This window comes from Balaenoptera physalus, assembly GCF_965194825.1.
Source record: "Balaenoptera physalus genome assembly, chromosome: 11".
NCBI classification, from domain to species: Eukaryota; Metazoa; Chordata; class Mammalia; order Artiodactyla; family Balaenopteridae; genus Balaenoptera; species Balaenoptera physalus.
In genome coordinates, this window is record NC_138896.1 from 23,773,070 (window position 1) to 23,787,270 (window position 14,201).

The 14,201-nt window shown below is 43.9% G+C and overlaps 1 protein-coding gene across 1 annotated transcript in view; it reads right to left on the reverse strand.

Annotated features, from left to right (window-relative positions):
• The window catches only part of POU5F1 (POU class 5 homeobox 1), a 36,880-nt gene extending 22,724 nt beyond the window's left edge, over window positions 1–14,156 (reverse strand). Inside the window, exon 1 of the mRNA XM_082415508.1 lies at window positions 13,353–14,156. Coding sequence (XP_082271634.1) covers window positions 13,353–13,481 — 129 coding nt within the window. The 5' untranslated portion in view covers window positions 13,482–14,156. The remainder of the gene's footprint in view (window positions 1–13,352) is intronic.
• Window positions 14,157–14,201: the final 45 nt, after the last annotated feature.

The window sequence follows — 14,201 nt, forward strand, 5'->3', positions numbered from 1 at the left end:
AATGTAATCAAGGGCTGTGAGAGGTTTGGAAGAAGGCTGGACCTAGGAGAAGTGTGAGTGGGCAGTGGTGACCAGTAGAACTCAAAGGTCCTGGGCCTATGTCCTTGGGGAGTGGTCTCTTCACCCCACCCGTCTGCCTTGTTCTGGAATGAGCTTGCTCATCTTTCAGGAAGACTGAAGGGAATTCAGTCAGAAAGACATTATTTACCTGTGTGCAGATATGAATTCCAGTAAAGAGAGTTCTGGAACCTGTCATACCCTATGTGTCAGCTGCATCCAGGTCACCTTCCCTGAATTACCCCTGTCCTCCCTCCAAGGATGGGGATGACACCTAATTTTAACACAGAAGATTATTACAATCTTCTCTAGGGCCTTCGTTCCCCCCAGACAGTAAACTCTTTGAGAGCAGGAGCTGTCTTACGCATTTTCTTATCCCCAGAGGCAAGGACAGCTCTTGGCACTCAATAGGCACTCAGTTGTGAAGTGAATGGGCTGGTGTGGGGAAAGGTAAAAGGTGGAAAGGCAGAGACCTCAGGAGAAGAAGGGTCCATGAAAGGCAAAAGCAATTTCTTCTTCCTTCCTCCCCAACTCTAGCCATTGTGGAGAGAGGGAGAGGAAGGGGTGCTGGGTAAATCAGAGGGGATGATTTCAATTCTTTGAGGAAGGCATGGGGGAGCGGAGGGAGTGATGCTTCTCCACTGTTTTAGTGCAGATCCAGCTGATGCATTATCCCCAGTCTCACCACCCATTCAAATTCTTCCCCCTTCTTTGGGGTCCTGAGATGGGACAATGGAAAGAGGGCAGGCTTGGAGGCTGGAGTCCTGGATATCCATCCAGCTTTGCTCCCGGGTGATGCTGTAGACTGATGAGTTAAGCTCTGGACTCTCAGGTATAGATGTCTGAAATGGAAGGTTCCTCTTCACAAGAACATTGTGAAGATTAAAGGAGATTCTATCTAAAGTTCCTGGCAAAGAGTACATATGCTACAAAGAAGCAAGCTACTTCCCCTCTCAATCCCAACCTCTGCCCCCCCAAACCCTTAATACTTCCTCTGGCCACATTGATCTGTCTCTTTCCTGAAATCATACGAGTCATAAAATGTTGGCTTGCAGATATGTAGGATCTTATATCATTATCCTGTGGTTGTGGTATGTTTGTTTTACTCTCTTCTCTTAAACAAAGTGTGGAGGTGCCAGATAGCACGGCTTTTGAGCTCTTTCTGCTCCTCTTCTCTCTGGCCTAGTTTGGGTGCTTGTCAGGTGTCTCATGTCATCAGTCATGAATCTGCCCTGAAAAAGCTGTTTGTGCCACCTCCTCACTCTCTCTGGGGCTTCAGCCCATGCAGATGGTATTTGGTAGATTGAAACAGGGTGTGGGAGGGGTCCGAAGAGCAGGAGCTCTTTTTTTTTTTTTTAAAGTGAGTGAGTTTTTGTTTTGGTTTGGTTTTTAATTTATTTATTTATTTTTGGCTGTGTTGGGTCTTCGTTTCTGTGCGAGGGCTTTCTCTAGTTGCGGCGAGCGGGGGCCGCTCTTCATCGTGGTGCGCGGGCCTCTCACTATCACGGCCTCTTGTTGCGGAGCACAGGCTCCAGACGCGCAGGCTCAGTAGTTGTGGCTCACGGGCCCAGTTGCTCCGCGGCATGTGGGATCTTCCCAGATCAGTGCTCGAACCCGTGGCAGGCAGATTCTCAACCAGCGCGCCACGAGGGAAGCCCAGAGCAGGAGCTCTTAATGAGCTCAGGAGAGAATCATTTGATTAAATAATTCATATCTTTATACGGATAACAGAGCAGAATATTTGACTTTCAGACTGTTAAAACTTGAAGTGGTCCCTACCTTCAAAGAGTCTACAGTTGAAGGAAGGCAGACAAATGTTTTAAAAGATACACAATAATACCAAGTCACATTCTGAAGAAGCTAAAGAAGACACAAAAATGGAGAATTCCATTGTATTTGTTTCGCATTAACCAGCCCCCTACTGATGGATTTTTGGTTGTTTCCAGCTTTTGCCTTTACAGTGCTGTGGTAGATGTCTTCATACATCTTGCCTTCAATTATCTTATTTTTATTATTAACATTAACAATTTTGGGGAATTCCCTGGCGGTCCAGTGGTTAGGACTCCTCGTGTCCACTGCCAGGGGCCGGGTTTGATCCCTGGTGAGGGAAGTAAGATCCCACATGCCATGCAGCAAGGCCAAAAGGAAACAAAACAAAAACATTAACATTTTTTTTGTTAGAAACATTTTTAAATTGAGATATGATGTACATATAGTGAAATGAACAGAACTTTAGTGACTCAAACGATGAATTTTAACAAATACATGCAGCTATGTCACCCACACCCCTATCAAAATATAGAATGTTCCCTTCACCCTAGAACGTTCCCTTTACTCCCTTTCATTTAGTCCCCCTTCCCCAACCAAGCATCCACTGATCTGGTGACTATGACCACAGAGTAGTTTTGCCTGTTTTAAAACTTGATACAAATGCACTCACAGAGTATGGTCTTCTCTGTGTCTGGCTTTTTGCCTTTGGCATAATATCTATGTGATCCATCCATGTTGTTGTATGTAACAGTAGTTCTTCATTTTAATTGCTGAGTAGTATTCCATTGAAGATTGGGCCACAGTTTTTGGGTATTTGAGGGTATTCTGAGTTTTTGGCTAATACAAATAAAGCAACTACTAACATTCTTGTACATGGTTTCTATAGACATATATCTTGATTTCTCTTGAGTAAATACCAAGGAATGTACATGCTGGCTATAGATTCCTTGTTGTTTTACTTTATTTGAAGATCCCAAACTAATTTCCAAAGTAATCATTTTATATTCCTATAGGCAATGGATAGGAATTTGGGTTGTTCCACATCTTTGCCAACATTTACAGTTATTAATCTTTTTACTGTTAGCTTTTCTGATGGGTGTAGTGGTTTCTAACTGTGGTTTCAAAGTTTTGACTTTGTATTTTCCCGATTGATGCTGAGAACTTTTTCATACATGTATTGTCCATTCATGTACCTTCCCTTTGTAAAGTGCCTATTTAAGTCTTTTACTCAGTTTTGTTGTTGTTGTTGTTTGTCTTTTTATTATCAAGTCATAGCAGTTGTTTATATACTCTGGATACAAATCCTTTGTCAGATACATGTATTGCAAACATTCTAACAAAGGAGTTTCTTTTTAAAAAAAAAAAATTCTTTGGAAAGCAAAATCTACTGATTTTTCACACATTATTGAGAATAATGGCCCAGATTGTGAGGTCCTAGCCTACAGGAACTTCACATTATTGTCTTTGTATTCAGAAAGTAGGCCAAAGTACTTAATTTCTCTGAGGGACCCAGGAGCTATTGGATAATTCATTCTTCAGGTTGTAAAAGCTATTTCAGAAGATCCCTCTGAAGATTGTGGAAAGAGTTACATAAATGTTAATTCGCTTTCCCTAAGCTTTGGATCCAAAGAATGCTCAGAATCCAGCCCTGCCTCCCAGTCCGCGCCCCCCACCTACCCCACCCCAAGAGTTTGACACCCAAGGCCTATTTGTGCCTGTGGTCCTTCCTTCATCCTTCTTTCTTGGTTCTATTCACTTCATTCTGGCTTCTGCTCACATTCCTCAAGGAAGTCTCTTCTGGTCAAGGTCACTAAAATAGTACTGTTAATTCTAATGGAGATGTCTATGTCCTCATCTTTCTTTACCTCTCAGCAGCTTTCCCCATACTTGACAACTCTTTTTATTTATTTATTTTGCTCAGTTCTTTTGGATTTACTTCACAAATTTTTTACAAAGTAGTTCTAGTTGGAAGAAAAGAATAGAGAATTATAAGAAAGCTTTATGGAGGCACCATGCAGGTTTGTCGATTTGTAACATTTTAATATCATTTGCTACATGTGGTATACATAGTAAACAGTAGAAACATATGCAGACAGTCTTCATTTTGCATGGTTTTGATATGCATGTGTTTCAGTTAACATTTTCCTGGCCAGGATGGCTTGGTGTATGTGTGTGTGTGTCTTGAATTTGGTGTATGCTTTTTTTACTAAGGATTTAAAAAATCCTCTTGTTAGGTATGTTTTAAGACTGTATAAATTGTTTCTTGCTAAATGTATCATTCTGTAGCATACTCTTTCATTTAACATTGTACATGAGATGAATCCACGTTTATACAAATAGTTCATTTGTTTTCATTGCTGGATAGTAGCCATGGTACGAATATGCTACAATTTCTCTCTCTTTTTCCTCTTCATTGACTTTTAGTTTGTTTTTATCACAGACATGGCTGCCTGCAGTGAACATTTTTGGGTACCTCTCCTTGGTCCCTTGTGTGTCCCGCTAGGATATGTTTGTAAGTGTGGAATTATTGCACTTCTTTACTACGAGATGCCAAATTGTTCTCCGAAGTGATTGTATTAATGTATATGTATACTCTGCCCACCCCCCCACGCGCCCTTGTGACATACAGTTCTAGTTTTCTTCTTACCACCCTGGCTGCTCCTTCTCAATCTCCTTTGCCGCCTCCTTTTGCTGTAAATTTGGCATGTTTAAGAGCGTTAACTGGGCTGCTTATTCTGTTCTTACTGCTTTCCTAATCGCTCTAGTTTCACCCAGTCACAGGATTTTAAATATCATCTATACACAGATGGCTCCCAAATATGTATCTCTACATATTTTCATAGTGTAAAAAATAATCGTGTCAAAATTGGTACTCAAATATATTGCAGATCGGATTGTAAATTGGTAATGTTTTTATGAAGGACAATATGGCAATCTCTGTGCAAATTTTTATTTTTTTAATTAATTATTTTTTGATTAATTTATTTATTTGGCTGCGTTGGGTCTTGGATGCTGCGCGGGGGACATATATACACTATTATGTATAAAATAGATAACTAATAAGAACATGCTGTATAAAAAACTAAACAGGGGCTTCCCTGGTGGCGCAGTGGTTGAGAGTCTGCCTGCCAATTCAGGGGACACGGGTTCGGGCCCTGGTCTGGGAGGATCCCGCATGCCTCGGAGCGACTGGGCCCGTGGGCCACAGTTGCTGAGCCTGCGCGTCTGGAGCCTGTGCTCCGCAACGGGAGGGGCCGCGATGGTGAGAGGCCCGCGCACCGCGATGAAGAGTGGCCCCCGCTCGCCGCAACTAGAGAGGGCCCTCGCACGGAAGCGAAGACCCAACACAGCCATAAATAAATAAACTACATTCCTTTAAAAAAAAAAAAAACTAAATAAAATAAAATTCAAATATTCAAAAAAAAAGCATTGCATATCTATACAATAAAGTACCATAAGAATTTTTTTTAAAAAAAGGGACTTCCCTGGGGGTCCAGTGGTTAAGACTCTGAGCTCCCACTGTAGGGGGCAGGAATTTGATCCCTGGTCAGGGAACTAAGATCCCACATCCTCATGGTGAGGTTAAAAAAAAAAAAAAAAAAAAAAGGACATAGGAAGATTTTTTTTTTTTTTAATGAATTAATACTTGGCTGCAGTGGCTTCTCTTGTTGCAGAGCACGGGCTCTAGGCACGTGGGCTTCAGTAGTAGTGGCGTGAGGGCTCAGTAGTTGTGGCTCGCGGCCTCCAGAGCGCAAGCTCAGTAGTTGTGGCCCACGGCCTTAGTTGCTCCGGGGCATGTGGGGTCTTCCCGGACCAGGGATCGAACTCATCTCCCCTGCAGTTGCAGGCGGATTTGTAACCACTGCACCACCAGGGAAGTCCCTGCATATACTTTCTTTACATATCTTTCAATCATTAAAAGGTAAAATAAGGGCATGATTAGTTAACAAATGCAAGTTGTTTGGTCAAGAAACCGACTGTTTTATTTTATTATTGTTTTTTTGGCCGTGTCGCGTGGCTTGCGGGATCTTAGTTCCCTGACCAGGGATCGAAACTGGGCCCACAGCTGTGAAAGCGCCAAGTCTTAACCACTGGACTGCCAGGGAATTCTCATTTTAAAATTTTATTTTATTATCTTTATTATTATTATTACTGACCAAATCTTGATTTAAGCAGGAAAGCCCAACGTACAGGGCATTTTTTTGGTGGTTGGACACAACACTTGTAGCTTCAGCAATCTCAGGACGCCCTCTAGTGTCCATGTGGGCTCAAGGTCTCAATAATTAGAAGATCAATCACTTTGGAGTTTCACCTAGGACACCTGATTGAAGCCATTTGCCAACACTTCAGGGCTCTCATTATTGGCCCATTCTGTTATCCTTCAAGTTTGCCCATGCCTATCAGACTATGTCACCCTATATTTGGATCAGAAAGTGTGATCAGAGCCCCTCTGTCACATCATAGGCCCAAACAGCTGAGGTATGGTGGAGGAAGGCCTGGAGGTCAACGTGCTGAGGGGTGAGGAGGGGCCTGAGGGTGTAGGAGCCAGTCTGGGGAGCTGCAGCAGCCCCAGGTGCTGAGCATAGAGCACTGCCTCTGGATCACCCTCTCTGACCTCCACGTCTGGTCCCTACCTGTCTGTCTGCCATTCCTGTGATCCCAAGGCAATCAAACACTGATCACTGCGGTGGGAGTGGGGTTCCAGGGTCGGTCAGGTGTGGTCTGGTTTGTCTGATACCGCTGTCTCAAAGCTCCATTCCGATATTAGAAACCAAAGCAGACTCATAAATCCTTGCTCTTCCTCCATGAAAGTGGTTCTAGTGTGGTTCTCAAAGTGTGGACCCAGGACAGGCTGCACTGGCATCACCTGGGATGCAATTTTCAGGACCTACCCCAAACCTACTGAATGAGAAACTCCAGGGGTGGGGGCCCAGCACTCTTCATTTGAACAAGCCTTCCAGCAGAATTTTGCTGTTCAAATCAGGCTTCTCTCTCTCTCAAGTCTCAATATTTAGTAGCTGTGATTCCTGAATAGTCAGATGTTGGGACATACTTTCTAGCCAGGAAGCACCTGGTTCCCCAGTCAGCTTAGACTGAGTCCTGGCCTGGCCCAGGCAAAGAAATGAATGTCCTGGATTCTGAGTCATGTTCATTTGTCCTGGATGTCCACTGGGCTCCTACTTACACCTCAAATTGCAGCTCATATGTTGTCTCTTTTTAAAGGCTTCTGTGACTCCTTGATCAGACCTGACAGACTACATATATGTCCAAAAAGCATGTGTGCAGGTTGCACTTACCATTTGCGTTAAAATTTCCTTACCAATCTGCGCCTGAGCAAGACTGCGCCAACCTTGAGTGTAAGGAGAGTGTGGTTCCACCAGCCCCAGCTCCTCCTAAAGGCAGCGCCCAGCACAGAGCAGATATTTAATACACGTTTGACATATGAATGAATGGTCTCTCATAGAGATAGGGAATTGAAACAGGAAACTACAAGCCAAGAATGACTGGGAGGTCAGCCATCTTCCAGATCAGCCAAGCCCAAATCTCCAGATAACTTGTGTCTTGGATCCACATGCTCAACTGCAACCCTGAGGGTAAGTTCAGTGAAATTTAGATTATCCAGTTGGGATGAGTCACTTGAGGGGGTGTGGGGGGGAGCACTTGTTGGCCTTAACATTAGGGAAGTTATCTTTGCATTTGTAAAGAGAAGCCTGCTTGATGTGGGAAGAGGGGAGGGAAAATATCGTTTTAGTATGTGTAGGAGTCTTCAGGAGAAAAACTACAGACAGCTCCAGAAATGCTAGGACCCACACTCAGTGACAGAGTGACCCACTCATCTGTCACCCAGGTGGTGCCCAGATGGGCTTCCCAGGAGGTCCAGTATCATTTAAGTTTCAAGGTCAACATTTTTTGGAGAATCCAGGCCACACATTCAGTATCTCAGGGACTTAGATTCTCAAGCTGTGAAAATGAAAGACTCCGTGCTACTTTCTCAGGTGTGGTGAGATTAAAATTACGTAACAATCAGTAATCTATAATTGATGGTATTCTTAGTGTTGTCTTTATTGTTCAGCCAACTCCCAAACCCAAGAATGGATCAAGGATTGTGGAGGAAGAGTTCATTTCTTCCCTCTGGAGGACCATCAGTAGGGATTTCTGCCCTGTGGAGTCCCAAGGAGAGACGTTGCTTCAAGCTGAGTTGGGAAAGGAGACTTGGACTTTTTCATTAATATTTCATTTTGCACGTTTTAATACTTCATAATAAGTACTTTATCCTATTAAAAAAGTAAAGCTTGCTCAGTCACAGACAACATATAAAAATGTATAGAAACAGAAAGATGGGAAACCATCTGGTGTCTCCACTGGGAGGATCATGGTGAGCCCTTTGGCCCTTAGTTCCCACCAGCTGCTTCCCCTGTATTCGTGTGTCTATACATGACTGCATAGCTGTAGTTAGCTGTAGTCATACATTATGAATTATTTTGAATCTTGTTTTTGAAAACATTATTATTATCAATAAGCGACTTTATATGATATTACAAACTCTCCTTAAACACTGCTTTTACCAGCTGTATACTGTTTCCAAAGAAAAAAGGATATACCTGCTCTTCTGTATCACTTTTTACCATTACAACTAAAATCTGATTAATATTCTTTTTATTTTATTTTATTTTTGGCCACGCTGTGAGGCTTGTAAGGTCTTAGTTCCCTGACCAGGGATCGAACTCAGGCCACAGCAGTGAAAGTATCTAGTCTTTTTATTTATTTATTTATTTATTTATTTATTTATGGCTATGTTGGGTCTTTGTTGCTGAGAGCGGCTTTCTCTAGTTGCGGCGAGCAGGGGCTACTCTTTGTTGCAGTGCGCAGGCTTCTCACTGTGGTGACTTCTCTTGTTGCAGAGCACGGGCTCTGGCGCGAGGGCTTCAGTAGTTGTGGCTCGTGGGCTCTAGAGCTCAGGCTCAGTAGTTGTGGTGCACAGGCTTAGTTGCTCCGTGGCATGCGGGATCTTCCCAGACCAGGGATAGAACCCATGTCCCCTGCATTGGCAGGCAGATTCTTAACCACTGCGCCACCACAGAAGTCCCTGATTCATATTCTTATGCCTAGGGAGTTCCCTAGTGGTCTGGTGGTTAGGATTTGGAGCTTTCACTGCAGAGGCCCAGGTTCAATGCCTGGTCAGGGAACCGTGATCCTGCAAGCCACCTGGCATGGCCAAAAATTAAAAAAAATAAAATTCTTACATCTAAATATCCTTCTATATTTTATTTTAAAATCATAGATTTGTTGAATAAAAATTACTGGGTCAAACGGCATGAACATTTTTAAGGCTTGTCATACATGTTTTCAAATTGCTTTTCAAAAGCACTATGCCAGCTTATATTCAACCCATGTTTACTGAGCCCCTACTATGTACTGGGACTGTTCTACATGCTAGAGATACAAGTGGTGACAAGTAGACAAGGTTCTTGTTTTAAAGAACATATATTTCAATGATACAGATGACAAAAGCAATTATTCTGCTATCAGTGATAATTGCTCTGGAGAAAAATATGGCTGGGCTAGAAGATTGGTGGTGGCAATGGCAGGGCAAATATCTCAGAGAGTTTGTTGGACACGATGTTTCTGAGGACTTGACCTTGGGACACTGGACCTGAATGGAGGGGGGGATCACCCATGTGAGTCTCTGGGGACGAGGTGCACTTGGGGAGTCACAGCAAGGACAGGAGCCCTGGGACAGGACTGGGCAGTGTCAGAGGCCCATGTGAGTAGATGAGTGAGCCGGGCTGCCAGTGGTGGGCTGAGGCCAGGGTGGCCAGAGGGGCCCTGTCATGGGGGGCTTGTAGGCAGTGGTGAGGGACTGGGATTTCATTCTGCCTAAGAAAGGAAGACACTGCAGTGTTCCGTGGGATGTGGTGGTGAGGATGTGCTCTAACTCACAGTTTAAAACTTCATGTCATCTGTTACGTGGGTAAAGGACAGCAGGGCATGAGAGCCAGCAGGGAGCCCACCTGGAAGGCTAGCCTGTTTACTATTGTGGGGAGGATGGTTCTAGGATGGAAGCAGTAGAGCTGTGAGAAGTGACTGGATTTAATGTTGATACATTTTAAAGATGGCGTGAGCAGTAAGTCAATGAAGAACCACACATTTATTTACTTATCTTAATTCCACACTTGATTCCAGGTGGCTTACTGCAACAAACTCAGTGTAATATACATGAATTATTTAAAAATCAATACAAAAATATAAATTTTAAATGTTGAGACTGGGGTTCAAGTTAGAACATTACTAGGCAAGCTGGAATATCTGAAACATTCGTTGAAATGGAGAGTTTACTGTTTACCTAGCCATGGATTTCATTGGCTCAAAATCTCTTATGATTATTGCCTAAAAGAGCCATGGGTGGGACCATAGCTCAGGGTCAGTCCCTTGCTTCCTGCTTCCGGTTCTATACTTAGAGTAAAGCAAATTAATTCCAAGATGTTCAAAGATTAAATCAGCATCTACAAAGTCATTGAGTAAATGTAAAAACCTCAGGAATTCAAGGAGATTATAGTTTTTCCCAGAAATGACCTCACTGTGTGCTGCTGAAGAGATAGTGTTCTTTCTGGGGGCCCCAAGATGTAGGGGCTATTGAGCTATAGCCCTAAATAGAGTTGTTCTTTCTACCTAACAGGTCCCACAAAGCCTTACAGCCAACCTCAGTGATGTCATCTGAACTAGGATTTTGGTTTTCTGATGTTGGTTCTATTTGAGCATTTGTGTGGGCTTAAAAGTGTGACAAAAGTTTCCTTGCAATGATATTTCTTTGAGGGAATTTGACATCCACCCTTGGTGGCTCTGACTTCCCTGACCAGTCCCTGGAGGGAATGGACTGTCCTGTACCACTTTTCAGTGTCCCTTTGTGTAGGAGTGATCCGTAGACTTGGAGTCACAGGGTCCCCCCATCTCACCCTCCTCCCGAATGCAGAGTCCTTTAAGCCTTTTGGTTGTGGGGGGGGGGGTTTGCAGTCTGCTGATCTGATGAGTGTCATTGTCCCATATCCAGAAATAAAGGCACATGTGACCATAACACCAAAGTCTTGAATGTAGTGCCAAGGTGGGAAGGTTTCCTAAATTTTGACTCTCCATTTACACCAGTGGTTCCCAACTTGGGTATCCCAGATTTACACAGAGAGAGAGCTGGAGGGGGTGGGGTGGGATGTCTAGAGGCGGAGCTACAGGTGTCCTTCAGGGTTTCTCTCAGTGGTCTTTGCCTCTCTTTTTTCCTGTGGTTCAGAGGAGTTTGTACTCCAGGAGAAGAAGTCTTTTGAAAAGGGTGAGAGATATTCAGAGATGGCTCTGGGGAGGGAAAAGGATGAGGAGTAGAGACAAAGCAGAGTGGAGCTGGGCAAGAGGTGGAATCCGGCAGGAGAGGGGCCTGGCCTGAGGGCAGCAGGTCTGGAGCCCAGCAGGTCACTGTGTGGAGTCCTAAAGCAAGTGAGGAATGGGGAGAGTGCAGACCTTCTATTGGCCAGAAAAATCAGAATTTGACTTTGTTTTGTTTTTGTGTTTTATCAGGATGAATTGGTAAACCAGTCAGAGTGGCAGATTAGGAGCCTACTTTTTTTTTTTGAATTTAAAATTTTTTTTTCATTTATTTTTTATACAGCAGGTTCTTATTAGTTATCTATTTTATACATATTAGTGTATATATGTCAATCCCAATCTCCCAATTCATCCCACCACCATCCCCACGCCCCCCCGCCACTTTCCCCCCTTGGCGTCCATACGTTTGTTCTCTACATCTGTGTCTCTATTTCTGCCCTGCAAACCGCTTTGTGAGTACCATTTTAGGAGCCTGCTTGTCAAAGGAAAAAAGTTACAGTCTCCTCCCAGTTTAAGCTCATCAGAAATCTCCAGGAGAGACCCAGGTCTGCACCAGCCGTGCCTCCCAGGACCGTGTTTTCCCCTCCAACACCTACAGGAAGGGGAGCGGGGATGGGTGTGGAGGTTTTGGGTCCTCCCTACCATGCTTTCTTCCTCTCCAGTTATTGTCTGAGCTTTCTTGCCTCCCCGCCACCATCCCAACCCTTCCTTCCTTCCTTCTTTCTTTTATTTTGGCCGCACCGCGCTTCTTGCAGGATCTTAGTTCCCCCACCGGGATTGAACCCGGGCCCTCGGCAGTGAGAGCTCAGAGTCCTAACCACTGGACCGCCAGGGAATTCTCAGTTTCTCTGCGTCCTCTCCTTGAGCCACTGCCAACCCGCGAGCCAGAGCGAGCATCGCCCATATGGGCTGGATGCTCTGACTGAGACACTGCCATTGCCCAGCATTCTTGAAACTTTACATCAGAAAGTCAGTGTCTTGTTCCTCAGACTCGCTCTGAAAGCCTTTATCTTTTCTCAAGGACAAATCGAGGCTCAAGGATAAGGTTTGCCCTGACCTTTTCTCTGCTGGAGGACGCTATGGCACCACGGGTTTGGAACGTGGGTTGAGTATAAATGTGACGGGATCCCTTGTGTCCCCACTGATTTGCGCTTCTTTTTATTAGAGTCCGAGCCTCTTATAAATGTTTGTTTATATTCCGTCTACTCCACTAAAAACACCCCTTTGCAAAGCACTTTGAAAGATTCAGGGCTGTGAAAATGGGAAGGATTATCTCAAAATACAGTTTCTGGTGTTGGATTTTAGTTAACATTTTGGTGTTTAAAAATCTGTAACTTATTGACTTTGGGGCTTAGTGTCATGATATTTTTAAGTGGAAATATTCACTCCCTGACCCCCTACACAATACAAATCCAAATTTACACTAAAAGAAGATTCCAACATTTCAGATAAATTTTAAGCCACGAATTATCTTACTCCCTGGAGATACCACTGTCAGAACTTTGGTGAGCAATCTTCCAGGTTTTCATCTATTTAAGATATATATTTTGGGGACTTCCCTGGTGGTCCAGTGGGTAAGACTCCGAACTCCCAATGCAGGACGCCCGGGTTCCATCCCTGGTCAGGGAACCAGATTCCACATGCCACAACTAAGAGTTCGCATGCTGCAACTAAGACCTGGTGCAACCAAATAAATAAAAATAAATTTTAAAATAAATAAAATATATATTTTGTAAGTGGTGTTAGTGGCATTATAATTCAGTACGTTCTCTAGCTTTTACAGAAGCTTAAAAGTGTGTTGGGCACATCTTTTCATAGCAATACATTAAAATCTATCTTACTCCTTATATTGGCTGCATGGAATTATGTCACAAGGCTTTTCTTTGGGGACAGTGGAAATGTTCTACATCTTCACTGTGGTAATGGTGACATGGGCGTGTAAATTGCCAAAACTCAAACCAGCTGTGCATTTCAAATAGCTGCATTATATTGTATGTAAAGTATGTCCCTTCAAAGTTGATTTTTAAAATATTATCCTCTTTGGAATTTGTACTTTGGTTAGGTAAGCAAAACAAACAAAACACCTTGTTCTTGTTGCTAAGAGCTACAACACCCTGCACATCTGGAGGTGAAGAGTCCTGCTGTGTGCAATTTACTCTCCAGCAGTCCGGCAATAACAGTAATAGCCGTCTATTTATGCATTCAGAGAGAGACCAAACAGCTATGGGAAACGCTGAATAAATGACAGAACTAGATAAAGAATAAAAATAAACGTTAGAAATCATAAAATTACATCATTAAAAATTTATTTCCCCGTAGGTTTTTCCTCCCTTTTTCTTCTCTTTTCCTTTTTTCAACCCTTTCCCCCTTCCCTTCCTCCCTCCTTTTTCCACTCTCTCCTTTAGGGCTTATCCCCTGCATATTCAAACACACGAACACACGTGACTCACCTCGGACCGGTCTGGTACCGACGCCCAAGTCGACTCTCACCGAGGCGTTTTGTAAACGATGAAGCGTTGCCCGGCTCCGCTGTTATCGTATCATTTCGGGCAGTCACCCCAGTCTTTGAAGGAAGTCACACTGGGTCTAAAGTAGTTTCCTCCCTGAACGTGGCAGAACCTCGGTGGTTTTTTTTGTTTTTGTTTTTGTTTTCTGGATCTCTGCTTTTCATTCGGGCAGGCAGGACCGGATTCAAAGGCCAGTTCCGCGGCGGGCGCTTTCCTTCCTGAGGGCGACGCGAGGCTGTAGGAAGTGTACTTAGATCCTAGAATCTAAGGGTGGGCCCCGCGGCGGAGGGGGCTGGAAGAAGCAGCTCCGAACTCAGAATCAATCCAGAGGCGTTTTAAAATAAGTCGGATTCCAGATCTCTCGTCAGACCTACCGACTCGGAATTTCCGCGGACCCGGGCAGGTCTGCATTTTTGCAGCCTGCAGCTGTAATTGCCGAGCAGTGTGAGGACCAGAAGCCTGAATGCAGCTCACTCCTCTCCCAACCTGCCCGTAAGA